The sequence below is a fragment of the Portunus trituberculatus genome, chromosome 28 (genome assembly GCF_017591435.1).
Source record: "Portunus trituberculatus isolate SZX2019 chromosome 28, ASM1759143v1, whole genome shotgun sequence".
Lineage (NCBI taxonomy): Eukaryota > Metazoa > Arthropoda > Malacostraca > Decapoda > Portunidae > Portunus > Portunus trituberculatus.
The window spans coordinates 429,258-457,236 of record NC_059282.1 but is presented as its reverse complement, the minus strand read 5'-3'; the positions used below and the strand labels follow the sequence as shown (position 1 = coordinate 457,236).

Below are 27,979 nucleotides of genomic sequence, written 5' to 3'. Positions count from 1 at the left end.
TTATTTAGGTGTGTGCATGTGTTGGCGGTGTTGAGTACCATAAACATGCATCCCATGTAATGTACAGTGCATAAAAGTTTGTGGGTACCATGAACTTGTGCCCAGTTGTGAAAAAATGTGTTAATTTGAAGTAAGTAAATGTGAAACATTAGCAAGTAATTGCGTTGTGTCATCACCTGTTTACAGCCATGCTGAGCCTTCGATTAGCCCACTACTGCTCATGCAGTTACCATCCATTATAGTGGGTTAAACCACTATAATAGCGGCAAAAAGGAAACCCAAATATCAACACTGCTGCTTCTCCAAGCCTAACTGCACTGATCTCACTCATTCTTCTCTACACACACTCTCTCTCTCTCTCTCTCTCTCTCTCTCTCTCTCTCTCTCTCTCTCTCTCTCTCTCTCTCTCTCTCTCTCTCTCTCTCTCTCTCTCTCTCTCTCTCTCTCTCTCTCTCTCTCTCTCTCTCTCTCTCTCTCTCTCTCTCTCTCTCTCTCTCTCTCTCTCTCTCTCTCTCTCTCTCTCTCTCTCTCTCTCTCTCTCTCAAGTAACACAGTTATTTATAAAAATTCATTACTGTACTGCATTGTCTATTGTTATGGACTTATAGGCAGGAGTCATCAGTAACCACTAGGATGCTTCTGGTACTTGGTTTGAATTAGAGCAGAGACCTAATATTGGCCATGAATTATTTTATGCACCCCACCTTAAAAAACTCAGACTATTGGAAAATTTTACTGAATGTTCATCCACCTCCTTTCTTCTCCCTAAGTGACAATTTTTGCATTCCATTTATACTCAATATATGATTTAATCTCCATTTTACTTGAAGACCATTGTTTGGTTGACTTTAGATCCAAAGCTGGAGATTATTTATTTTTAATACAGAGTAAATTACTAACTTCATATTTCTTTACTACACCAGGCAGAAAGAATATGAAGATAGGGCATATACTGCTCAGAAGAATGCTGACGCTGCATCAGAACTTATTGAGGAATTGCAGCAAAGAAGGAGCAAAAAAGTCTCTCTGCATGAGAAAGTTACACAGGGACTGAAACTCCTTGATCTCACCTATCCATCCAAGTATACTGAAGTACAGCTTCCAGATGAGGAAGAAGAAGATATACTTGTGCCTCTAACTCCAGAGATGGAGGTACAGTATGATTACTTGTTGTAACCTCACTTTCACTTGTCATCATGAGATATTTATTACAGAAAAGAGAGAAAAAGAAATCTCACATTATTATTATAAAAGGAAGAGAGAGAGAGAGAGAGAGAGAGAGAGAGAGAGAGAGAGAGAGAGAGAGAGAGAGAGAGAGAGAGAGAGAGAGAGAGAGAGAGAGAGATGTACAAGAGTAAACAGAAGGTGCCGTTTAAAGTAGCAAGAAAGAAGTAAAGAGTTCATGGAAATTTAACTTTGAATATTTAATGAAATTAAAGACAGCAGAACTTGCAGTATTGGACAGTATAAATGAGGTAAGGATGGAGAGTGAATATTTATTAAAGAAATTGTTGAAAATAGGTAGAAAAGGAGTAGGCAGGCTAAACATGTCAAAGTTGTTGATATTTTTATGCTTCATTTTTCTTGTGTGTTCAAGAAGCACTGGTCAAAGACAGCAAGGAAAAAGAAAAAAAAAAAGGAAAAGATTTACTGATGTGCTGGTCTCCAGAGTCAGAAATGATCATAAAAAAAAATGAGATGATAAGTTTCTTGAAACATTCTCCTTGAGGGATTTCAAGTCATCGGAAGGAGGAAGTATAAAAGCAGACAGAGAATTCCAGAGTTTATAATAGAGAAGGAGAAATTTTATCAATTTTTTCTTTATTTTTTATTATTTAGGAGTGACATTGGCCAAGATCAACAAGAAATTGCAACAAAAAGAAAGAAAAAGCCTACTGATACGTTTGTTCCCTAACAGAGTCTTTTATGTCTCCTCAGTTTTTTTGGCGGACTGCGAGACATCATCTCCAAACAAAAACCTTCTCATTGGAACCTTGTCTGAGCATAAGTGAGCATACATATGATTGATTTCATACTTGATGATAAAGCATCTTGCCAGGTTGTTATGATGATTGGCATCATCTAGCAAGGTTAAAGCCATATTGAGGAGACTAACTTCCTGAGCTACCACAGAGTTTCTTTCTACTTGTGTGAAGATGTCCAGCACAGTGAACGAGTTGACAATAATAGTAGCTGCCTTGATTAAATCTGTACCAACCTCCTTTGTGCAAAAATCAATCCGGTTGGTGTTTGATTTTAGCACCTCTAATATGTGAGTTACACTCAACAGGGTGCAGTGTAGGGCAATGGCCTGGCCTCTTGGTGTTGTTGTCTTCCAGAACTTCTCTATACAGGTTTTTTTCGCTATTCGATGCCTCATTTTTCAATACTTTTGTTTTCCGATCGTTATAGATTATGTTCACTCTTTTGTTTTCTGTTGTGTGGGTTCATTTATCCAATTTTTCAAATGATCACCAGACTGTAAACAAACCAAGCACACTGCAATCATATTGCCTCCCACACTAGAGCCACCATCCATCAAAGCTCATTTTCTCTATAAGAGGGGATAATTACGGAAGTGCATGAGACTTACCTTCGGTCAGTTGAAATGTGCTTCTGGTTTTACGAGGAAAGTCACGTCTGCTAGAGGGGTGCTTTCACTTGAGATAATGCCGCATTGCTCCACACAGTCAGAATTTGAAGCGGACAAGCACCTACATGAATGTGTATGTTATAGTAAGAAGAAATCCTGTCGTAAAGGAAGCCAGATGAAATAGCAAATACTGCTGCTTTACGAAAGGGGGACAAGGAGGGCATGTAAAAGCACCCCTCTAGCAGACGTGGCTTGCCTCATAAAACCAGAAGCACATTTCAACTGACTGAAGGTAAGTCTCATGCACTTGCATAATTTTACTTCGGCAAGCAACAATGTCTGCTAGGGGGCGCAACACATGAGATTTTAGAGCTATGTGGGTGTTGTACTGAACCTTCTAATAAACTTTCCCATCGCTGGAAAGCATGAAAATAAAAGTCGCATGTCAAGTAGCTTACACCTTCATTAAAGAAACAAAAACTTAGTGTAACATGTATTTAAGTCACAAATACATACTGAACTTACACAGAACCAAGAACTGCCTGTTGGAAAGCATCAGATTCCTGAATGATGTGCTTGTTGTAGTGCTGTGCAAAAGTGGTCTCCTGTGTCCAGCTGGCCTTGGCCATGAAGGTAGAAATGGGCACTGCTAAGGCTTTGGCCTTGGAGGTGGATGCTGGGCGCACACTGCCTGCTGTGAACTTTGTGGTGTCAATCCCACAAATGCCGAACATAACCTTTAGCCACCTTGCCACAGTGTCCTTTGACACAAACTTATGAGGCCTGATGCAGCTTATGAGAAGTTTGCCATGGTCATTACCAAAATCCTTCCTTAGTTTGTCAGTGTATTCAATATACTTTTTCAGAGTCATGACCACACACAATCTCACATCCTGTAAGTAAGCATGAAACCGAACTAGTTGAATGTTGAATTTGGGTCTACAGTAAGATTGGTCATCTCGCGGTAAATTGGTACTGGACTATTGGCCGCAAGATGAAAAATCGCGAGATGAGCGATATTGAAATACATGTAAATAACATAATTGGTTCTTAGGTATGATACATGATCATCCTATAACTCCAAATAACCCTCCAAAAACACAAAATATTTTGCTGAAAATTGTTCACATAAACAAGGTTATGCATAATCTGTATATTAATAAACAATATTAAACACTTTTCAACATAATAATAAAGATTAGAATATTTTTCTACTTACATTACGAGAGTCTGTGACTGGCTTGAGTGGCCTGGCGTAGTAGTGGTGGCTACTCGCTTCCTCCTCCACTGTTTGTGCATCACCCCCAGCACTGAATGCAATCTCAGCTTCAAAGCCATCAAAATCCAGAGCGATGTCATCTTCCTGTTAAAAGCCCAGCAGGTTGTTGACATCCTCTTCATCTTTACCTGGTTCTGCTGTTACGTTAGCCATAGCATTGGCAGCCTGTGATTGACTGCAGTATCCTGTGATCAGTGACTGGTGGCGAGCATTAACACGAGACATGTAGAAGTCTGTATAAATGTTCATCACTTGATCAAGAGATGGCTGTAATATGCTGTGTGGATATAGGCGCCTGTCATATTCCTTCAGTTGTTCAGTCAGCCATGAGAAGGTGGTGAGAATCTCCGTCAGTTGCCGAGTTGTCGGTTTGCCTGGCTGAACATTTTGCTCCTGCTGTCCATCCTCTTCAGGATCATCTTGAGCTTCATCTTCCTTTTCCTGGAGTGTATATTTTCTGAGCTTCACTCCCTTTCGATATTCACGCTTCTCACGTCCACCACGTTTTCACCAGAGTTTCCACCATGATTTCCGCCACTACCACTCACAGAATTCATGTTACTTGTTATTTCAAGTTATTGTACTTCCACTAGAACGTTTTCACTATAACAACAAAAGTAAATATGCATCACAACACAACAAAATTGCAAAATTGTTGTTGACCCAGCTTCTGTCCTGATGTGACCGACCCAAGCCAACCATTAAACTGGCGCTCCAGCCTATACACATGCGCGAGATGTTCATTTACCACCGCTAGATGGCAGAAGGCAGGAAATTTGAAATAGGCGTGAGATGCTAAATTCGCGAGACTATATTACGCGAGATGACCGTTCATACCGTCCATTTTTTATATTGCCACCTAAATGGACTGAAACAGAGGCCTTACCAAAACCAATTGCATCCCTCAATAATAAATGCAAGGTCTGCACCCAGGCGGCTTGAGTCAGCGCCATCAACACCATCAACTTGAGTGTTAAGTCCATGTGCCTAAGTTTTTGTAACGTCAGCCATACATCCCAGGTTTCAGCATACCTGGGTTTGGGCGGTCTCAAGTTAAAGACCCCTCACAGAAATCTGCTAACTAATGGATGGTTGCCTACTCTGCATCCGTCCACCACAATGCCGAGGGCTGAGAGTGCTCCCCTTGTCGTGTTGACGGACTCGTAGCCAACCCCTCTGTGAAAGGTGTCAGACAGAAAGTTGATTATGTCTGTTACAGAGGGATTAAAGGGATTGAGGTTCCTACCACAACAAAAGTTTCTCCACCTGTTGATCTGGGGACGGTACTGTTTCTCGGTCCCTGGTTTCCTGGAGGCCAAAATGATGTATGTACCCTCTTCCGATATGCCTCGTTCTTGCAGCTGTCTCCGGAGAGCTGGCAAACCATCAGTTCTGTGTGCCTCAGGATTGGATGCACCTCTGCTGACGAAGAGTGCACAAGGACCCTCTCCTGGTATCTGATGACACGAGGATTGTCGACCAGCAACCGAAGAAGGGTGTCCCACCAAGGTTGTGATACCCAAAGGGGCACTACCATCCATCCAATCGCTTCCTCCTCCCGCAGCTTCTGGAGGCATCTAGGGATCAGAGAGAAGGGAGAAAAAAGGTAAACCAGCTGAAAATGTGCCTAATTCAGGTTAAGAGCATCAACATGCTCTGCCTCAGGGTCCGGCCTCCAGGAGCAGAAACAGTTCAACTGTTTGTTTAGGTGAGAGGCAAATAAGTCAATACAAGGTGTACCGAAGATGAGGCACAACTGCTGAAAAATTTCGACGTTAAGCAGCCATTCGTGCCTGTCATTAAAGGTACGTGACGCTGTGTCAGCTGGAGTGTTCAGCCGACCAGGAATGTGGGCTGCAATAATCCACGCAGAGTTCCTGATGCACCAATCCCAAATGTCCAAGGCAATGTCATTACAAACAGGGGACTTAATACCTCCCATTTCATGAACATAATTAATAGCAGTAGTGTTATTTTACAAAACTTTAATATGTTGCCCTCTAAGATGGTAAGTAAAGGATCACAGCACAAACAAGATAGCCTTGAGTTCCAGCGCATTAATGTGCAGAGTACTCTCCTCATCCGACCACCTGCCGTTGGTAGTAACTTCATTGACACATCCTCTCCAACCTAAGGTCGATGCATCAGTAAAGAGGACAATTGCAGGTGCTGGTCTAAAAATTTTCCTGTCCTGAGAGTCAAGTTCATTGATCCACCAATGCAACTCCATCCTAATCTCATCTAGATTAGCCATCCAGGTATCAAAGTTGCCATTCACATGTTCTAATGCCTTAATCTTAGCCTTTTCTATCTTCCTGTAATGCAACTTTCCAAATTCCACTGCTGGGATGGCAGCAACCAGCAGTCCAGTAACCCTCACTACTTCTCTGATTTTTGCTCTCTTTTTCTGAATCAGAAGCAAGCAGTTCTGTGAAATTTTTTCCTTCCTATGTTCTGGTAGAGTAACTGTCATGTGCACTGAGTCAATAATATTGCCTAGGTACTCAATACGTGTAGTGGGAACCAAAACAGATTTTTCCTGATTAATGCAGAATCCCACTTTCTGAAGCAAATGAAGGGTGTCCTGTATGCAGTCATAGCACCCTGCCACAGAATTACTGCACAGGAATGAATCATCAATAAAACTAGTGATATTGTGTCCCATTATTCTAAGCTTTGAATAAATGGGTTTCATAAGTTTAGTGAAGAGGCGCGGCCCATCAGCGACACGATTAGCAAGGTAAGTGAATTGATAAATTTTACCTGACCATCTGAAGCATAAATGCTTTTGTTGTTGTTCTGCAATTTTCACCGAATAGTAAGCATGGCAGAGATCAGTGGAGGCCATGTAGTCACCTTGACTAATGAATTCTGACACACACACACACACACACACACGTACGAGATTTCTTCAGTTCAGAGGAAGGACGCTCCTCCCACCATCCTTGTCTCCATCACTAAAGATAAGCTACATGTCGCTCCCCAATGAGAATCAGCTGATCTTCACTACCTTTGTTTGGGTTTACAGTGGCCTGGGCGATAAGTGTGGACTCATTTTTCCTTTCATGAATACAGTGTTAAATAATAATGAGTGAGAAAGATATTCCATCTAAATGCAGGTATGTGACAAGGGAAAGAATGAAAGCTGATGATGACAATGTTGGTGAGGGAGGAGGAGAATTTGAAGGCTTTGATACGGCGCAAACTTCACTATTTGATAGAGTCTTAACTATCGAACGTAAATTAGATAAATTGATAAAGGAGAGTATGGGAATGAAAGAGAATGAAGAACAGGATAAAGAGCTCCAGAAATTGAAAGAAAGGATAAAAGAGTGGAAGAAAACGAAACTAGGCTAAGAACCGAAAATGAAGAATTAAAAGTCCAAATAGCGAACTATAAGAAATTGATGGAAGAAGGACTCGGTAAAGCCGAGAAAGAAAAAGAAAAGCTAAAAGATCTAGTTAACAAAGAAGAAGAAAGAGTACAAGACGTGATTAAAAAGAAGTACAAGCATGGAGAATCCAAGATAAGAAAGACAAGGAATCATTTCAAGAAGTATTTCAAGAACAGTTAAAAGAAAGAGATGAAAATATGACAAGCAAAATGATAGGAGTCCTCAAGAAAAAGAAAATTTAGTAAGAGAAATTGCAGAAAAAAGAAGAGTGTAATTATTTTTGGACTGAAAGAAAAAATGTTAAATATAGACCAAGAAGGGAAAAAGACGAAATGAAATCAGTAAAAGACCTACTAAAACATCTGAATGACGAGGATAGACAGAACTTAGAAGAGGAAGTAGAAGAAATCCATAGAATGGGACCATATCAAGAAGGAACAGTGAGACCAATTAAGATATTACTAAAATCACAAGCAGCAGCAGAAGAAGTACTATATAGAAAAACGAAACTCAGAGAAACAGAAGGTTGCAAAGATATATATATAAAGAAAAATAGAAACGAGGAGGAAAGGAAGAGACACAATGAACTGGTGGCAGAAGCAAGAGAAAAAATAATGAAAGGTCAGAGGAGGAGAAGAAGGCATTTTTGGAGAATTATAGGAGACAGGATAAGGAAATGGTATATAAAAGAGAAAGAAGAGAAAAGAATGGAGCAAGTTTAACTAAAATGATAAGAACAAGAGATTAAAATGATGTATACAAACATAGATGGGATTTTATCTAGTAAATTAGAATTAAGAGATTACATAAAGAAAGAAGAACCAGATATTGTATGCCTGGTGGAAACAAAGTTAAATGAGGCAATAAAATAGACATAGATAAAAGGTATAATATATGGAGGAGAGAGAGAGTGGGTAAAGGAGGAGGAGGAGTCATGATGATGTTAAGGAAGGAGATAGTGGTAAATCAAGTGGAGTTTGGGAAGGAAAATCAGAAATACTGTATGTTAAGATGCATATTAACAAAAAGGAGTTAACAATCATTGGAACATATGTGCCACCAAAACAAACTCATGGACTAACCAAGAATATAGAGACATGATAGATGACACAATAAGGAGTCTTACAAGAATCATTAAGGAAAGGAGAAAAGTGATATTGATAGGAGATTTCAACTGTAAGGAGGTAGACTGGGAAAATTATGAAAGTGGTATGGGGAAGATGCCTGGGAGATAGATTCCTGAACCTAATGATAGATAATTTGATGGTCCAAAGAGTAAAGGAAAACACAAGATTCAGAGGAAACGATGAGCCGGCAAGATTAGACCTAGTTTTTACAAGGGATATACCAATTAACGATGATATAAGATACAAGTGCCCATTGGGAAAGAGTGACCATGTAATATTAGAGATGGATATAGAAGAAGGAAAGGAAGATAGAGATGAATCATACAAAGGAGACCGATTAAATTACAGAAAGGCTGATATTGAGAATCTCAAGAACTATTTTAAAACGTAAACTGGGAGGAGATGGAAAACTCATTAACGGTTCAAGAGAAATATAACTTATTTTTGGAAATATACAAAACTGGGGTCAGGAATATGTTCCGAAATATAGACCTAAAGAAGAAGGAAAGAAAGATTGGTTTAATGCAAGATGTGCTAGGGCAAAGGAGAAACGAGATGGAGCATGGAAAAGGTGGAGAAGAAACAGAAATCCAGAAAATAAGGAAAACTTCAAAACAGCAAGAAATGAATATGCTAAGGTGAGAAAGGAAGAAGAAAAGAACTATGAAAAGGACATTGTCGAAAAATGTAAGGAACAACCAAAATTGTTCTACAGATTCATAAATGGAAAAATAAGACAAAAAGAAACAATAGAAAGGTTAAAAGGAGAAAACGGAATGGTGGAAGACCCAAAAGTATGGCAGAACTGTTAAATAGTAAATTTCATGAGGTCTTTACTAAGGAATCCAAATTTGAAAGACCACAGGGTAATAGAGAGACTGTCTATATGAAAGAGATTAAAGTAACCAAGCTTGAAATAAAAAGTTGATGACGGAATTGGATGAGGAAAAGGCAATGGGACCGGATGAAGTCTCAGGCAGAATACTGAAAGAATGTAGGGAAGAACTAGCAAGTCCAATATACAACATCATAAAATGCTCAATAGAAAATGGAACAGTGCCAGTGGAGTGGAAAAGAGCTGAGGTGGTTCCCATATATAAGAGCGGAAGGAAGGAAGAACCTTTAAATTACAGGCCGGTATCACTAACTAGTGTAATATGCAAGATGTGTGAAAAAGTAATAAAGAAGCAATGGATCGAGTTTCTTGAAGACAACAAAATATTATCAAATAGCCAATTTGGTTTTAGAAAAGGTCGGTCATGTGTGACAAATTTATTGAGTTTCTACTCTAGAATAGTTGATAAAGTACAAGAGAGAGGGATGGGTTGACTGTATTTATTTAGATCTAAAAAAGGCTTTTGATAAAGTGCCACATGAAAGATTACTATGGAAGTTAGAGGAGAAGGGTGGCTTAAAAGGAAGCACATTGAGATGGATGAAGAATTACTTAAGGGGAGAGAAATAAGGACGATAGTTAAAGATATGAAGTCCAAGTGGAGAACAGTAGACAGCGGAGTGCCACAGGGGTCAGTATTGGCACCAATACTTTTTCTCGTATATATAAATGACATGCCAGAGGAGTGAACAGCTACATAAATCTGTTTGCGGACGATGCGAAACTGTGCAGAGTCATTAAACAAAAGAGGATTGTGAAATACTACAGGAAGACTTAAACAAGATCTGGAAATGGAGCAAAAATGGGAGATGGAATTCAATGTGGACAAAAGCCATGTCATGGAAATGGGAAAAAGTGAAAGACGACCAGTGGGAATCTATAAGATGGGAGATGGAGTAGAACTAGAAAAAGTAAAAAGGAAAAGGACTTGGGAGTGACAATGGAAGAAAATAATCAACCGGTTAGCCATATTGATAGAATTTTCAGAGAGACGTATAATTTGCTAAGGAATATTGGAGTAGCATTTCACTATATGGACAAGGAAATGATGAAGAAATTGATAAGTACTAAAATAAGACCTAGATTGGAATATGCAGGAGTTGTGTGGACTCCCCATAAAAGAAACACATAAGAAAATTAGAGACTACAAAAATGGCTACAAGAATGGTTCCAGAATTTAAAGGGATGGCATATGAGGAGAGACTAAAGGCAATGGATCTACCAACCTTGGAGCAGAGAAGAGAGAGGGATCTGATACAAGTTTATAAATTGATTAACGGAATGGATGAAGTGGATAATGAGAAACTGATCCTGAGAGAAGAATATGACTTTAGAAGCACAAGATCGCATAGTAAGAAACTAAGGAAGGGACGATGTCTGAGAGATGTTAAAAATTTAGTTTCCATAAAGATGTGTTGAGACTTGGAACAGTTTGAGTGAGGAAGTGGTATCAGCAAAGAGTGTACATAGTTTTAAAGAAAAATTGGATAAGTGTAGATATGGAGACGGGACCACACGAGCATAAAGCCCAGGCCCTGTAAAACTACAACTAGGTAAATACAACTAGGTAAATACACACACACACACACACACACACACACACACACACACACACACACACACACACACACACACACACACACGTGGTCGCTGAGCTCCAGAGCAATCATCTATAATTCTACAGTTACCTAAGAGTAACCAAGGTGGGAAAGGAGCTGGTAATGTTTGTCCCGTCTCCATATAGTCATGTTAACTGTTGATTAGCATAATAATGTCCAGTGAAGGTAAATATAAACTGTAGCCTGCGTTTGAGCCATCAGCTGGTTTGTTTACGTCTGCGCAACATGGCGGCCGTGAACTCGAAAGAGGAATCAGACTTCACAGGGTTTCAAGGAATAATGGAGAAGAGCGACTTATGTGAAGAAAATTCTGGAGTTAGAAGGTAAAATTGAAAAACTGTTTGAAAAGTATGAGGGCCTGGAAACGAGTTATGACAATGTAAAGAGAGACTGTGCCGATATGAAGAAGGAAAATGCAGCACTGAAAGAGGAAGTTAAGCTAATTAAAGTGAATTGCGAAAAATGTGGAGAATCTCTAGGAAAAGTGATGGAGAAGCAGGCTGAATGGAAAAAAAGTCAGGAAGTGGAAAGAAAGGAGGTAAATTACAAAGTTGCAAGTCTGGAAAAGGAAATCAAAGAGTCAGGGAGAAAACTTTGGGCCTTGCTGAAATTATAGATCAACAGATCATAGAAGAGAAGATAGCTGAGAAAGTGGTGAAGGTTATTAAGTCAAATGAGACATTGGTGAGGGAAACTGTAGACAAAAAGAGATGTGTGGTGATATTTGGTGTGGAGGAGGATAAGACACCGAGTAAAATGGAGAGAGAAAAACATAAAAAGGTGATAAATAATATCATTAATGTGGTGCAAGAGGAGGAAAAGACCTAGTACAAGAAATAGAGGACTTCCATAGAATTGGAAAGTTCACAAGAGAAGGTATGAGGCCAATAAGAATCAAACTTAAGTCACAAAAGGATGTAGATGAATTGGTGGAGAAGTCATGGAGGCTAGCCCAGCAGGAAACAACAAGGAAGATTTGGTTGAGAAGAGATCTCGGTGAAAAGGAAAGAGAAATGTTAAATGAGTTGAGAAAGGAGGCTTTGAAAAAAATGAAGAGAGGACAGAAGAAGAGAAGAAAGAGTTTTTCTGGAGAATCTTGGATATGAGACTGAGGAAGTGGTTCATAACCCAGAAAAGTACAGCAAGAAAGGACTAAAGAAACTTACATATGAGCGAAATGTAATGTATTCCAACATAAATGGAGTGATATCGGGATTTTAGAACTCAACGATTACTTGAGGGACAAGAACCCAGATATTGTGGGTCTTACTGAAACAAAACTGAGAGAGGAGAAGACCTGATGAAGGTTGGAGAAGGAAATATAACGTTTGGAAAAGAAATAGAGTAGGTAAGATGGGAGGAGGAGTGATGTTGCTGGTTAAAAAGATATAAAGGTGGATCAAGTGAAAAAGGTATGGGAAAGGCAGAAGTGCTAAAGATCAGAGCAGAAACTAATGAAGGAAAAAGAGGCACTACATAGTGGTGTACGTACCACCTAAGACAAATGCATGGTCAGTACAGGAATATGAAGAAATGATAAGTGATACAGGAACATGTCTGGAAGAAATGTTGGGTGGCTGTGAACGAACTATAATGATGGGAGATTTTAATTGTAAAGAGGTGTGTTGGGAGGACTGGTCAATGGAAGGATCAGAGACAACATGGGAAATACACTATTGACACTGGCAATGGAAAATGTGTTAACTCAGTGGGTCAAAGAAGATACTAGGTTTGGAGGAGAGGAGCATCGTCAAGACTGGACTTGGTCTTTAGTACAGAGCCAATGGTCATTGAGGAGATGAGGGTGGAGTGCCCTTTAGCAAAGAGTGATCATGCAGTTTTGGAGTTCAAGGTGATAGACGAAGAGAAATCTAGAAGAAATGAAGAATATAAAGTGGGAAGATGGAATTATGCCAAGACAGATTTTGGAAACCTAAAGAAATTCTTTCAAGAGACAAATTGGATGAAATTCAAGAGTGCTAAGGAGCAAATGAAAAGTGGAAGGAATTTATAAAAATATACAAAGAAGGTGAGAAAAATTTGTACCAATAAGACAACATAGAGAAGTTGGAAAGCAGGACTGGTTTAACGATAGATGTGAAAAGGCTAGAACAAGAAAAGAGGATGCATGGAAGAGGTGGAGAAGGAAAAGACGGATTAAGCAGTGGGAAAGTTACAAAAGAGCAAGAAATGAATATGTGTTGATTAGAAGAGAAGAAAGAAAGAAACAAGAAAAGGATATAATTGATAAATGTAAAGACCAACCAAGGCTTTTTTACAGACATGTGAACAACAACATCAAAAATAGAGAAAGTATTGAAAGTTTAGAAGTAAATGGAGTATACAGTGAAGATCCCAGGAAATGGCAGAGGCTATGAATGGATGCTTTCGGAAGGTATTCACAAAGGAGACTGCTTTTGACAAACCACTGGTAATGGAACAGAAAGGGATTATGAAGGAGTTTCAAGTAACGGTGGAGGAGATCAAGAACATGATGGGGAGTTTAGAAGTGAGAAAAGCTGTGGGACCTGATGGGGTATCAGGATGGATTTTAAGAGAATGCAGGAGCAATTGGCAGAAAAAGTTTGTGAAGTAATTGATGCCTCATTAAGGGAAGGTGTAGTGCCCCAAGACTGGAAAAGAGCTAACATTGTCCCAATCTATAAATCAGGTAACAAGAGAGACCCATTGAACTATAGACCAGTGTCACTTACAAGTGTGGTAGCTAAGATGTGTGAGAGGGTGGTGAAGACTAGATGGACAGACTTCTTGGAGAAAATGACATACTTTGTGAGTGTCAATTTGGTTTTAGGAAAGGCGTTCATGCACGACAAACCTGATATGTTACTATTCGAGGGTGATAGATGTAATACAGGAAAGAGATGGTTGGGCTGATGGAATATATCTGGATTTAAAAAGGCCTTTGATAAGGTACCACACCAGAGACTGATCTGGAAACTTGAAATGGTAGGAGGAGTGCATGGCAGTTTACTAAAATGGATGGAAGACTTTTGGTAGGAAGAGAAATGAGAACAATAATTAAGGACAGACCATCAGAATGGGGATTGGTGGAGAGTGGAGTTCCACAGGGATCAGTGTTGGCACCAGTAATGTTCGCAGTCTACATAAATGACATGGTGGATGGGGTGTCCAGTTATGTGAGCCTATTTGCAGACGATGCAAAATTGTTACGAAAAGTGAGATGTGACAAAGATTGCGAACTACTCCAGGAAGACTTGGACAGAATATGGAAATGGAGCTGTACATGGCAAATGGAGTTCAACACGACAAAATGCAAGAAAATAGAGTTTGGCAAGAGTGAAAGAAGAATCAGGAGTATGTACAAGATAGGAAATGAAGACATAAAACCAGTCATGAAGAAAAAGACCTTGGGGTGACAATTACCAATGACCTATCGCCAGAGAGACATATAAACAAAATAATTGGAGAAGTATTGAACTTATTGAGGAACATAAGAGTGGCGTTCGTATATCTAGATGAAGAAATGATGAAGAAAATAATTACTGCAATGATAAGACCGAGGCTTGAATATGCAACAATACAGTGGGCTCGAACTTAAAGAAACACATAAGGAAACTAGAGAAAGTACAGAGGGCTGCAACAAAATGGTGCCTGACTTAAGAGATTTGACTTATGAAGACAGACTGAAAAGAATGCAACTTCCAACCCTGGAAAACAGAAGAGAAAGGGAGACCTGATAGCAATATACAGAGTGATGATTGGCATGGAAAAATGGATAGGGAAGATCTGTGTATGTGGAATGGAAGAATGTCGAGAGGGCATGGGAAAAACTAAAATGGCCACTTATAGGAGAGATGTGAAAAATATAGCTTCCCTCATAGAAGGGTGGAAGCATGGAATAGTTTAGACGTGGAAGTGGTCAACGCAAGGAATATTCATGATTTTAAGAAAAAGCTGGACATTAATAGATATGGAGACGGGACAACACGAGCATAGCTCTTTTCCGTATGTTACAATTAGGTAAATACAATTAGGTAAATACACACACACACACACACACAAACACACACAGATGGAAACTCATTAACGGTTCAAGAGAAATATAACTTATTTTTGGAAATATACAAAACTGGGGTCAGGAATATGTTCCGAAATATAGACCTAAAGAAGAAGGAAAGAAAGATTGGTTTAATGCAAGATGTGCTAGGGCAAAGGAGAAACGAGATGGAGCATGGAAAAGGTGGAGAAGAAACAGAAATCCAGAAAATAAGGAAAACTTCAAAACAGCAAGAAATGAATATGCTAAGGTGAGAAAGGAAGAAGAAAGAACTATGAAAAGGACATTGTCGAAAAATGTAAGGAACAACCAAAATTGTCTACAGATTCATAAATGGAAAAATAAGACAAAAGAAACAATAGAAAGGTTAAAAGGAGAAAACGGAATGGTGGAAGACCCAAAAGTATGGCAGAACTGTTAAATAGTAAATTTCATGAGGTCTTTACTAAGGAATCCAAATTTGAAAGACCACAGGGTAATAGAGACACTCTATATGAAAGAGATTAAAGTAACCAAGCTTGAAATAAAAAGTTGATGAGGAATTGGATGAGGAAAAGGCAATGGGACGGATGAAGTCTCAGGCAGAATACTGAAAGAATGTAGGGAAGAACTAGCAAGTCAATATACAACATCATGAAATGCTCAATAGAAAATGGAACAGTGCCAGTGGAGTGGAAAAGAGCTGAGGTGGTTCCCATATATAAGAGCGGAAGGAAGGAAGAACCTTTAAATTACAGGCCGGTATCACTAACTAGTGTAATATGCAAGATGTGTGAAAAAGTAATAAAGAAGCAATGGATCGAGTTTCTTGAAGACAACAAAATATTATCAAATAGCCAATTTGGTTTTAGAAAAGGTCGGTCATGTGTGACAAATTTATTGAGTTTCTACTCTAGAATAGTTGATAAAGTACAAGAGAGAGGGATGGATTGACTGTATTTATTTAGATCTAAAAAAGGCTTTTGATAAAGTGCCACATGAAAGATTACTATGGAAGTTAGAGGAGAAGGGTGGCTTAAAAGGAAGCACATTGAGATGGATGAAGAATTACTTAAGGGGGAGAGAAATAAGGACGATAGTTAAAGATATGAAGTCATAGTGGAGAACAGTAGACAGCGGAGTGCCACAGGGGTCAGTATTGGCACCAATACTTTTTCTCGTATATATAAATGACATGCCAGAGGAGTGAACAGCTACATAAATCTGTTTGCGGACGATGCGAAACTGTGCAGAGTCATTAAACAAAAAGAGGATTGTGAAATACTACAGGAAGACTTAAACAAGATCTGGAAATGGAGCAAAAATGGAGATGGAATTCAATGTGGACAAAAGCCATGTCATGGAAATGGGAAAAAGTGAAAGACGACCAGTGGGAATCTATAAGATGGGAGATGGAGTAGAACTAGAAAAAGTAAAAAGGAAAAGGACTTGGGAGTGACAATGGAAGAAAATAATCAACCGTTAGCCATATTGATAGAATTTTCAGAGAGACGTATAATTTGCTAAGGAATATTGGAGTAGCATTTCACTATATGGACAAGGAAATGATGAAGAAATTGATAAGTACTAAAATAAGACCTAGATTGGAATATGCAGGAGTTGTGTGGACTCCCATAAAAGAAACACATAAGAAAATTAGAGACTACAAAAATGGCTACAAGAATGGTTCCAGAATTTAAAGGGATGGCATATGAGGAGAGACTAAAGGCAATGGATCTACCAACCTTGGAGCAGAGAGAGAGAGAGATCTGATACAAGTTTATAAATTGATTAACGGAATGGATGAAGTGGATAATGAGAAACTGAACCTGAGAGAAGAATATGACTTTAGAAGCACAAGATCGCATAGTAAGAAACTAAGGAAGGGACGATGTCTGAGAGATGTTAAAAATTTAGTTTCCATAAAGATGTGTTGAGACTTGGAACAGTTTGAGTGAGGAAGTGGTATCAGCAAAGAGTGTACATAGTTTTAAAGAAAAATTGGATAAGTGTAGATATGGAGACGGGACCACACGAGCATAAAGCCCAGGCCCTGTAAAACTACAACTAGGTAAATACAACTAGGTAAATACACACACACACACACATCTCTAATTCTACAGTTGCCATTGCCTAAGAGTAACCAAGGTGGGAAAGGAGCTTGTAATGTTTGTCCTGTGTCCATATAGTCATGTTAACTGTTGATTAGCAAAATAATGTCCAGGGAAGGTGAATATAAACTGTAGCCTGCGTTTGAGCCATCAGCTGAAGTTTGTTTACATCTGCGCAACATGGCGGCCGTGAACTCGGAGGATGAATCAGACTTCACAGGATTTCAAGGAATAATGGAGAAGAGCATTTATGTGAAGAAAATTCTGGAGTTGGAAGGTAAAATTGAAAACTGTTTGAAAAGTATGGGGGCCTGGAAACGAGTTATGACAATGTAATGAAAGAGTGCCTGATATGAAGAAGGAAAATGCAATACTGAAAGAGGAAGTTAAGTTAATTAAAGTGAATTGCGACAAATGTGGAGAATCTCTAGGAAAAGTGATGGAGAAGCAGGCTGAATGGAAAAAAGTCAGGAAGTGGAAAGAAAGGAGGTAAATTACAAAGTTGCAAGTCTGGAAAAGGAAATCAAAGAGTCTGGGAGAAAACTTTGGGCCTTGCTGAAATTATAGATCAACAGATCATAGAAGAGAAGATTGCTGAGAAAGTGGTGAAGGTTATTAAGTCAAATGAGACATTGGTGAGGGAAACTGTAGACAAAAGAGATGTGTGGTGATATTTGGTGTGGAGGAGGATAAGACACCGAGTAAAATGGAGAGAGAGAAAACATAAAAAGGTGATAAATAATATCATTAATGTGGTGCAGGAGGAGGAAAAGACCTAGTACAAGAAATAGAGGACTTCCATAGAATTGGAAAGTTCACAAGAGAAGGTATGAGGCCAATAAGAATCAAACTTAAGTCACAAAAGGATGTAGATGAATTGGTGGAGAAGTCATGGAGGCTAGCCCAGCAGGAAACAACAAGGAAGATTTGGTTGAGAAGAGATCTCGGTGAAAAGGAAAGAGAAATGTTAAATGAGTTGAGAAAGGAGGCTTTGAAAAAATGAAGAGAGGACAGAAGAGGAGAAGAAAGAGTTTTCTGGAGAATCTTGGATATGAGACTGAGGAAGTGGTTCATAACCCAGAAAAGTACAGCAAGAAAGGACTAAAGAAACTTACGTATGAGCGGAATGTAATGTATTCCAACATAAATGGAGTGATATCGGGATTTTAGAACTCAACGATTACTTGAGGGACAAGAACCCAGATATTGTGGGTCTTACTGAAACAAAACTGAGAGAGGAGAAGACCTGATGATGGTTGGAGAAGGAAATATAATGTTTGGAAAAGAAATAGAGTAGGTAAGATGGGAGGAGGAGTGATGTTGCTGGTTAAAAAGATATAAAGGTGGATCAAGTGAAAGAAGGTATGGGAAAGGCAGAAGTGCTAAAGATCAGAGCAGAAACTAATGAAGGAAAAAGAGGCACTACATAGTGGTGTACGTACCACCTAAGACAAATGCATGGTCAGTACAGGAATATGAAGAAATGATAAGTGATACAGGAACATGTCTGGAAGAAATGTTGGGTGGCTGTGAACGAACTATAATGATGGGAGATTTTAATTGTAAAGAGGTGTGTTGGGAGGACTGGTCAATGGAAGGATCAGAGACAACATGGGGAAATACACTATTGACACTGGCAATGGAAAATGTGTTAACTCAGTGGGTCAAAGAAGATACTAGGTTTGGAGGAGAGGAGCATCGTCAAGACTGGACTTGGTCTTTAGTACAGAGCCAATGGTCATTGAGGAGATGAGGGTGGAGTGCCCTTTAGCAAAGAGTGATCATGCAGTTTTGGAGTTCAAGGTGATAGATGAAGAGAAATCTAGAAGAAATGAAGAATATAAAGTGGGAAGATGGAATTATGCCAAGACAGATTTTGGAAACCTAAAGAAATTCTTTCAAGAGACAAATTGGATGAAATTCAAGAGTGCTAAGGAGCAAATGAAAAGTGGAAGGAATTTATAAAATATACAAAGAAGGTGAGAAAAATTTGTACCAATAAGACAACATAGAGAAGTTGGAAAGCAGGACTGGTTTAACGATAGATGTGAAAAGGCTAGAACAAGAAAAGAGGATGCATGGAAGAGGTGGAGAAGGAAAAGACGGATTAAGCAGTGGGAAAGTTACAAAAGAGCAAGAAATGAATATGTGTTGATTAGAAGAGAAGAAAGAAAGAAACAAGAAAAGGATATAATTGATAAATGTAAAGACCAACCAAGGCTTTTTACAGACATGTGAACAACAACATCAAAAATAGAGAAAGTATTGAAAGTTTAGAAGTAAATGGAGTATGCAGTGAAGATCCCAGGAAATGGCAGAGGCTATGAATGGATGCTTTCGGAAGGTATTCACAAAGGAGACTGCTTTTGACAAACCACTGGTAATGGAACAGAAAGGGATTATGAAGGAGTTTCAAGTAACTGTGGAGGAGATCAAGAATATGATGGGGAGTTTAGAAGTGAGAAAAGCTGTGGGACCTGATGGGGTATCAGGATGGATTTTAAGAGAATGCAGGAGCAACTGGCAGAAAAAGTTTGTGAAGTAATTGATGCCTCATTAAGGGAAGGTGTAGTGCCCCAAGACTGGAAAAGAGCTAACATTGTCCCAATCTATAAATCAGGTAACAAGAGAGACCCATTGAACTATAGACCAGTGTCACTTACAAGTGTGGTAGCTAAGATGTGTGAGAGGGTGGTGAAGAATAGATGGACAGACTTCTTGGAGAAAAATGACATACTTTGTGAGTGTCAATTTGGTTTTAGAAAAGGGCGTTCATGCACGACAAACCTGATATGTTACTATTCGAGGGTGATAGATGTAATACAGGAAAGAGATGGTTGGGCTGATGGAATATATCTGGATTTAAAAAGGCCTTTGATAAGGTACCACACGGAGACTGATCTGGAAACTTGAAATGGTAGGAGGAGTGCATGGCAGTTTACTAAAATGGATGGAAGACTTTTGGTAGGAAGAGAAATGAGAACAATAATTAAGGACAGACCATCAGAATGGGGCTTGGTGGAGAGTGGAGTTCCACAGGGATCAGTGTTGGCACCAGTAATGTTCGCGGTCTACATAAATGACATGGTGGATGGGGTGTCCAGTTATGTGAGCCTATTTGCAGACGATGCAAAATTGTTAAGAAAAGTGAGATGTGACAAAGATTGCGAACTACTCCAGGAAGACTTGGACAGAATATGGAAATGGAGCTGTACATGGCAAATGGAGTTCAACACGACAAAATGCAAGAAAATAGAGTTTGGCAAGAGTGAAAGAAGAATCAGGAGTATGTACAAGATAGGAAATGAAGACATAAAACCAGTCATGAAGAAAAGACCTTGGGGTGACAATTACCAATGACCTATCGCCAGAGAGACATATAAACAAAATAATTGGAGAAGTATTGAACTTATTGAGGAACATAAGAGTGGCGTTCGATATTTAGATGAAGAAATGATGAAGAAAATAATTACTGCAATGATAAGACCGAGGCTTGAATATGCAACAATACAGTGGGCTCGAACTTAAAGAAACACATAAGGAAACTAGAGAAAGTACAGAGGGCTGCAACAAAATGGTGCCTGACTTAAGAGATTTGACTTATGAAGACAGACTGAAAAGAATGCAACTTCCGACCCTGGAAAACAGAAGAGAAAGGGAGACCTGATAGCAATATACAGAGTGATGATTGGCATGGAAAAATGGATAGGGAAGATCTGTGTATGTGGAATGAAAGAATGTCGAGAGGGCATGGGAAAAACTAAAATGGCCACTTATAGGAGAGATGTGAAAAATATAGCTTCCTCATAGAAGGGTGGAAGCATGGAATAGTTTAGACGTGGAAGTGGTCAACGCAAGGAATATTCATGATTTTAAGAAAAAGCTGGACATTAATAGATATGGAGACGGGACAACACGAGCATAGCTCTTTTCCGTATGTTACAATTAGGTAAATACAATTAGGTAAATACACACACACACACACACACACACACAACAACCAAAATTGTTCTACAGATTCATAAATGGAAAAATAAGACAAAAGCAACAATAGAAAGGTTAAAAGGAGAAAATGGAATGGTGGAAGACCCAAAAGTATGGCAGAACTGTTAAATAGTAAATTTCATGAGGTCTTTACTAAGGAATCCAAATTTGATAGACCACAGGGTAATAGAGAGACTGTCTATATGAAAGAGATTAAAGTAACCAAGCTTGAAATAAAAAGTTGATGACGGAATTGGATGAGGAAAAGGCAATGGGACGGATGAAGTCTCAGGCAGAATACTGAAAGAATGTAGGAAGAACTAGCAAGTCCAATATACAACATCATAAAATGCTCAATAGAAAATGGAACAGTGCCAGTGGAGTGGAAAAGAGCTGAGGTGGTTCCCATATATTAGAGCGGAAGGAAGGAAGAACCTTTAAATTACAGACCGGTATCACTAACTAGTGTAATATGCAAGATGTGTGAAAAAGTAATAAAGAAGCAATGGATTGAGTTTCTTGAAGACATCAAAATATTATCAAATAGCCAATTTGGTTTTAGAAAAGGTCGGTCATGTGTGACAAATTTATTGAGTTTCTACTCTAGAATAGTTGATAAAGTACAAGAGAGAGAGGGATGGGTTGACTGTATTTATTTAGATCTAAAAAAGGCTTTTGATAAAGTGCCACATGAAAGATTACTATAGAAGTTAGAGGAGAAGGATGGCTTAAAAGGAAGCACATTGAGATGGATGAAGAATTACTTAAGGGGGAGAGAAATAAGGACAATAAATAAAGATATGAAGTCCAAGTGGAGAACAGTAGACAGCGGAGTGCCACGGGGGTCAGTATTGGCAGCAATACTTTTTCTCGTATATATAAATGACATGCCAGAGGGAGTGAACAGCTACATAAATCTGTTTGCGGACGATGTGAAACTGTGTAGAGTCATTAAACGAAAAGAGAATTGTGAAATACTACAGGAAGACTTAAACAAGATCTGGAAATGGAGCAAAAAATGGGAGATGGAATTCAATGTGGACAAAAGCCATGTCATGGAAATGGGAAAAAGTGAAAGACGACCAGTGGGAATCTATAAGATGGGAGATGGAGTAGAACTAGAAAAAAGTAAAAAAGGAAAAGGACTTGGGAGTGACAATGGAAGAAAATAATTAACCGGTAAGCCATATTGATAAAATTTTCAGAGAGACGTATAATTTGCTAAGGAATATTGGTGTAGCATTTCACTATATGGACAAGGAGATGATGAAGAAATTGATAAGTACTAAAATAAGACCTAGATTGGAATATGCAGGAGTTGTGTGGACTCTCCATAAAAAGAAACACTTAAGAAAATTAGAGAGACTACAAAAAATGGCTACAAGAATGGTTCCAGAATTTAAAGGGATGGCATATGAGGAGAGACTAAAGGCAATGGATCTACCAACCTTGGAGCAGAGAAGAGAGAGAGGGGATCTGATACAAGTTTATAAATTGATTAATGGAATGGATGAAGTGGATAATGAGAAACTGATTCTGAGAGAAGAATATGATTTTAGAAGCACAAGATCGCATAGTAAGAATCTAAGGAAGGGACGATGTCTGAGAGATGTTAAAAAATTTAGTTTCCATAAAGATGTGTTGAGACTTGGAACAGTTTGAGTGAGGAAGTGGTGTCAGCAAAGAGTGTACATAGTTTTAAAGAAAAATTGGATAAGTGTAGATATGGAGACGGGACCACACGAGCATAAAGCCCAGGCCCTGTAAAACTACAACTAGGTAAATACAACTAGGTAAATACACACAAATACAAAAACAAAATTTTCTAATTTCTCTCTCTCTCTCTCTCTCTCTCTCTCTCTCTCTCTCTCTCTCTCTCTCTCTCTCTCTCTCTCTCTCTCTCTCTCTCTCTGTATCCTTTCCTCCCTCCCCCCTCTTCCCTCGAAGATAAGCTACATGCGTCCCGCTTGTGTCTAAAATATTAGCAAATGTCACTCTCTCTCTCTCTCTCTCTCTCTCTCTCTCTCTCTCTCTCTCTCTCTCTCTCTCTCTCTCTCTCTCTCTCTCTCTCTCTTTCTCCGAGAGAGAAGCGTCCACTTTCCTCTTCAAGGCGATATAGTGACTAAAAATAGCAGCATAATACACAAAGACGACAAGTATGACAAGCTTGCACGAGTTTCCTGAAGGCACTACCACCCGTATATTATACAGGCGGGCTTTTTTAACATCCGGCGCGAAGGGGTTAAGAAAATGGGGTAGAGAATTTGCTGATCCTGTCTCTGAGTAAGCTTAATGACTTTAGGGGTAAGTAACTTTTGAATTTCACGATCAATGATATGCTCCGCCTTGCTAAAATTGTATACAATGTCATCTGAAAATAAATGGTCTATCTGAGACTCATCAATATCAAGATGGCAGTATTTCACGATGTCTAGAATATAAGGGTCATGTGTAAGTTTGCACCATTCATGTAGAAAATATTGGAGCTGACCTGCCTCAAACTGTAGGCCCACCTGGATTAGTGCTGGGGATTGCTGTGTCTCCGGCCCCTTGAATTTTTTGACATTGAGGCTGGGCGTGGAGTGGTTTGCTGGCTGTCTCCCCTCGGGCTGCCTCTGCGTTGTCCATAGGGATGATACCTCGATGAGGAGCCGTGAAAAGGAGTTTTCCCGAAGAAACCCCGAGGTCTAACCCCACCAGGTTGCCTAGAGCCAAAGGTCCAAATCGGGTGGTGCTTCTTGGAGGAGAACTTGCTGCGAAGATTTTCCGCTTCTTCGATTTGCTTGGCAGATTGTGAGATATCATCACCAAACAACAGCTGGGTTATGGGTAGCTTGGAAGAACACAAATGAGCATACTTTTGATTAATTTCTCTCTTAATGATGTGTTGTCGAGTCAAGTTATTCCTGAAGTTGACGTTGCCAATCAGTGCTAGGGCCCCATTGAGCCTGGCGACCCCCTGTGCCACCACAGAGTGTCCTTCATCATTTGCAACATGGTCCAGGATAGTCAGAGACTTCACCACAATAGAAGCCGCCTTAACAATGTCTTTGCTAACCTCCTTCAGGCGAAAGTCTGATTTCGTAGCCTCAGAGTTCAAGGCATCCAAGACCTGCACATTGCATTCAACAGGGGAAAGCGCCTGGCAATTACTAGGTCGTTTGGTGATGTCATCATCCAATATATCTTTGTAATCCACTGTCCACATGCCATTAGTGAACAGATAGTTAACTATACCTGCCACGTCCTTGTCCACATCCTCGGAGACATCGTCAGTAGGGCGAAAGGATTTAGCAGCCTGAAGTAACACACTACCTGACTGGGCCTCCTCAACCAGTTCCCTTTCCTCATCACTAACAGCTGGGTCAGACCTGAAACCAGAAAACCTCCCAGTCGAGCCCCGAGGCCGTGGAGGCGGGACATTAAAGGATACAGAGTGAGCCGTGTCCGCCGCCGTGCCAATCCGTGAATCGTGGGGAGGTGAGTCAGCCCCCAAAACCGAGCCGGCTCCTGCTGCCCATATCTCCCCTTTAAGCAAAGCCATATCATGCCTAAGTTTGGCAGTAGCATCCATAACAACAGTCCATGGGTCATCATTACCTTTGTGATGTGTAGGGGTAGAAGCAGGAGTAGACTAGTTCCTGCCTCCCTCCCGCTCGTTGAAGTGGCCAGCCTTATCTCCTCGCTCCGACCTATCACGGCGGACAGAAGGGCTCCTGGACCTCGACATAGTCCTGCCATGCCCAGATGATCGTCTAGGGACATCAGAAGAATGAGAAGCATGGCGTTTCCTGCCTTCATTCACGCCGGAGTGGCGATGATCATCAGAGGAGGACATACCTGGCAGCCGCCACCGACACGCGTGATGTCAACACCGCCGAATCAGCTGGCGCGGTGACAGCATAAGCAGCAGCTGATTGCTTACCAACAGGACACGTGTAACCCGCTTCACTAGCAGGGATAATGGGAAAAGGCAAGAAAAACACGTGAAGGGAAGTCGTTGCACCTTCTGCTCCTATCATGGATCATGGACAGGTGACAGGCCCGCTCCTATCTTGGATCACAGGTCAGCAGGAGTGAATCAGAACCACTTCCAACTTGTGTGAAAGCTACGTAGCAACTGACTGTGTGGAGCAACGCAGTGTTATCTCATGTGTTGCACCCCCTAGCAGGCATTGTGGCTTGCTGAAGTCAAATTAGTAAACAGGATACTGCTCTTTTTTTTTTTTGCTTATCTTGTGCTTGTCCTCTGCAGGAGCTGCCAATCCAAGGTTCAAAGTTCCAGTACAGCCTTTGCAATAATCACTGTATAGAATACAGTGGAGACTCAATACTCAAAGTTATTTAATTCCAAATGACTGTTGAAGTATCAAAAGGTTTGACTATCGATACCTATAAATGAGGTCATTCGTTTTAATTTTAGCAAAACCTCAAGTTTATAAAAAAAATTCAATGTAATATTTTTTTTTTTACATTTTTTATTTGTACATACTGTAAATGAAGGCTGGTGATGGATAATGTAGAAGAGGAGGGGAGGAGGAGGGAAGTCATCGGAGGATGAGTCACTATCCATGAAAACATCTGGTGTGATTCCTGTGAACCCTTACATTAACACCAAAGGCTTATTAGTGGTGAAAATATCTGGTAATTGAACGGCTGCATACATAGTTATGAATAAAGCTCTGGCCTCTCCTTTCCCAATTCCACCAATGTCCCTTTCTGATACCAGTATTACCAGTAATACCAAAGCAAAACACACTCAATTCTTTTTTATCCAGACCTTGTTTATCCAAATTTCAGTTTATCCGGACAGTGTCCAGATAATAATTTAATAATTTGAGTCAAACGGCCAAAAATTTTATTCAAACTGTGTGTTTTGCACACTTCCAGAAACAGACAGTAGATGGCTGCATAACTGGTGACTAATCCTTTTTTTTTATTTATTTATTTATTTTTTTTTTTACACCATGTGGGCTTTTCACGGGAATTTATGGGCTAAAGGGGATACTTGTTTTGGGTACCTCCTATCTCAAAGTCCACCCGCTAGGAAGCCGTTGCCCCGAGTGAGGAAGCCCAACCTGCACTTGGACCGTGAACAGGATTCGAACCCGTGCGCTTGGAGACCCCTCGGACCCCAAAGCACGCATAGTTCCACTGTACCACGGTGGCCGTTGAGAAATTAATGAATTGGAATTAGTAAATGGTTTGTCTTTATAATATATCATCCTATATCATTCAGCCATTGAATTCAAATGTGTGGAAGCAGTAAGGATAGAGACCTATCTGCTCTCATTTTCAGGCTTTTCTGCCATTAGTATGCATCTTAAACAAAGGAAATAAGTTATATCCTTCAAAACTACCTGTGATATGCAAAACATGGATGATGAAAATAATGAAGTTTTACTAGGAAGTAAAGTTAGCTTTTAAATGTGACATGATTGTGAAGATCAGGTGTAGCACCATAAGATTGTTTGACTATATACGAGTAGAACAAGGGTTCTCAACCTGGGATTTGCAAACTCCCAGGGTTTCACAAGAAGATTGCCAGGAGTACCTAGATGGCTGATCTAATGATATCCTTTGCAATATACCATTGTATATTGAGTTAGTGTCAGTCACTCAATTAACATTCCAGGGTTATTTAGATGGCTGATCTGATTATTTTCTTCGATGTCAGATTACTGGAGGTTCTGGTAGATGGTCTTATAACTCAGGGGAGTTCTTAATGAGAAAAGATTGAGAACTCCTGGTATAGAAAGAAAACCTGGAAGTGAAATGAGTTAGGTACCAAAAATGCATTTGGTGCAAATGAATTGCTATGAAAGAAATTTGAGGACAATGTTGGAGTGTGTGGGAAAGAAAAAGATGTACTGTATGTGAGAGTGAGGATTAAAGCAGGTGTGAAAGAACCATTGATGGAGCCTTTTTTCAGAACTACAGTAGGTCCTCGTTATATGGTACATGTGCGTTCCTGAAAACCTTACCACAAATCAAAATTACCCCGTAATTAGAATTGAGAGTAGTAATTACCAAACGCCATAACTGTGAATTTACCGGATAAGGAAGTACCGTATAAGGAGGACTTACTGTATTATCCTGAGAGAGATAGCCTAAAAATAGGTGTCAGGCATGAATAGGCAGATTACCTTCCTTCATTTGCAATGTATCTACAGTAGGAAACAAACATTTTTCATGTTTAGCAATTATTACATCACCAAACATTAAATGAAAGATGATTTTCAGGATGAGATTAATGATGCCCTGAACAAAACTCCACAATCTGAAGTCTTGATTGAAAAGTTCCACATTCAAATCACCCAACGAGATATTAAAACTCTGGATGGATTAAATTGGCTCAATGATGAGGTAAGTAATTGTGCTTGAACTGATCTCAGATTTTTTTTTAGTTCTTTCTTTTTGGAAGCTCATGCCATGGTCATTTTCTTTGGTGATTACCATAGAATGTCAGTGTAATTTTTATTTGGTAACTATAATTTCACACTTGGCAAATACAGTAGACTAAAAAATCTGTGTGTTGATATACCAGAAACATAAGTTTTCCAATATGTCAGAGCACCTATTTTAACATACCATGTTAGTGTGCCAATATTTTCTGGTGGGCTTATGTTCTGATGACACTATTACAAACTCATGTGTTTGGTCCTGCTTGCAACAGATGACAGGCTTTTTTTTTCTTTTTTTTTTTTTCATTTCATGACTAACAGGTTTCCCTCGTTTTATAAGGGATCGAATAGCGAACTTAAGGTTCAATAGGATTTGATTTAATGGAAAGAGCAGACTTGGCCTAGCTTGTATTAGAGATACAGAACACTTTTCTGTGCCACCCAAAGAAGTAGTGTTATAGACTCATTATTTCTTTTAAAGAGTGGTTTCCCCTATAGGCCTATATCCACTGGCAAAGAAGAAAAATTAGCTTCAGTTAAGTTAGCAGGTATTA

General features: G+C 39.6%; 1 protein-coding gene across 5 annotated transcripts in view; it reads left to right on the top strand.

Annotated features, from left to right (window-relative positions):
• LOC123510116 (sentrin-specific protease 1-like) overlaps positions 1–27,979 on the top strand; it is a 181,198-nt gene that overhangs the window by 21,787 nt on the left and 131,432 nt on the right. For all 5 annotated transcript variants that reach the window (XM_045264931.1, XM_045264930.1, XM_045264932.1 and 2 more), the window contains exons 3-4: positions 924–1,152; positions 27,265–27,387. In XM_045264931.1, coding sequence (XP_045120866.1) covers positions 924–1,152; positions 27,265–27,387 — 352 coding nt within the window. The remainder of the gene's footprint in view (positions 1–923; positions 1,153–27,264; positions 27,388–27,979) is intronic.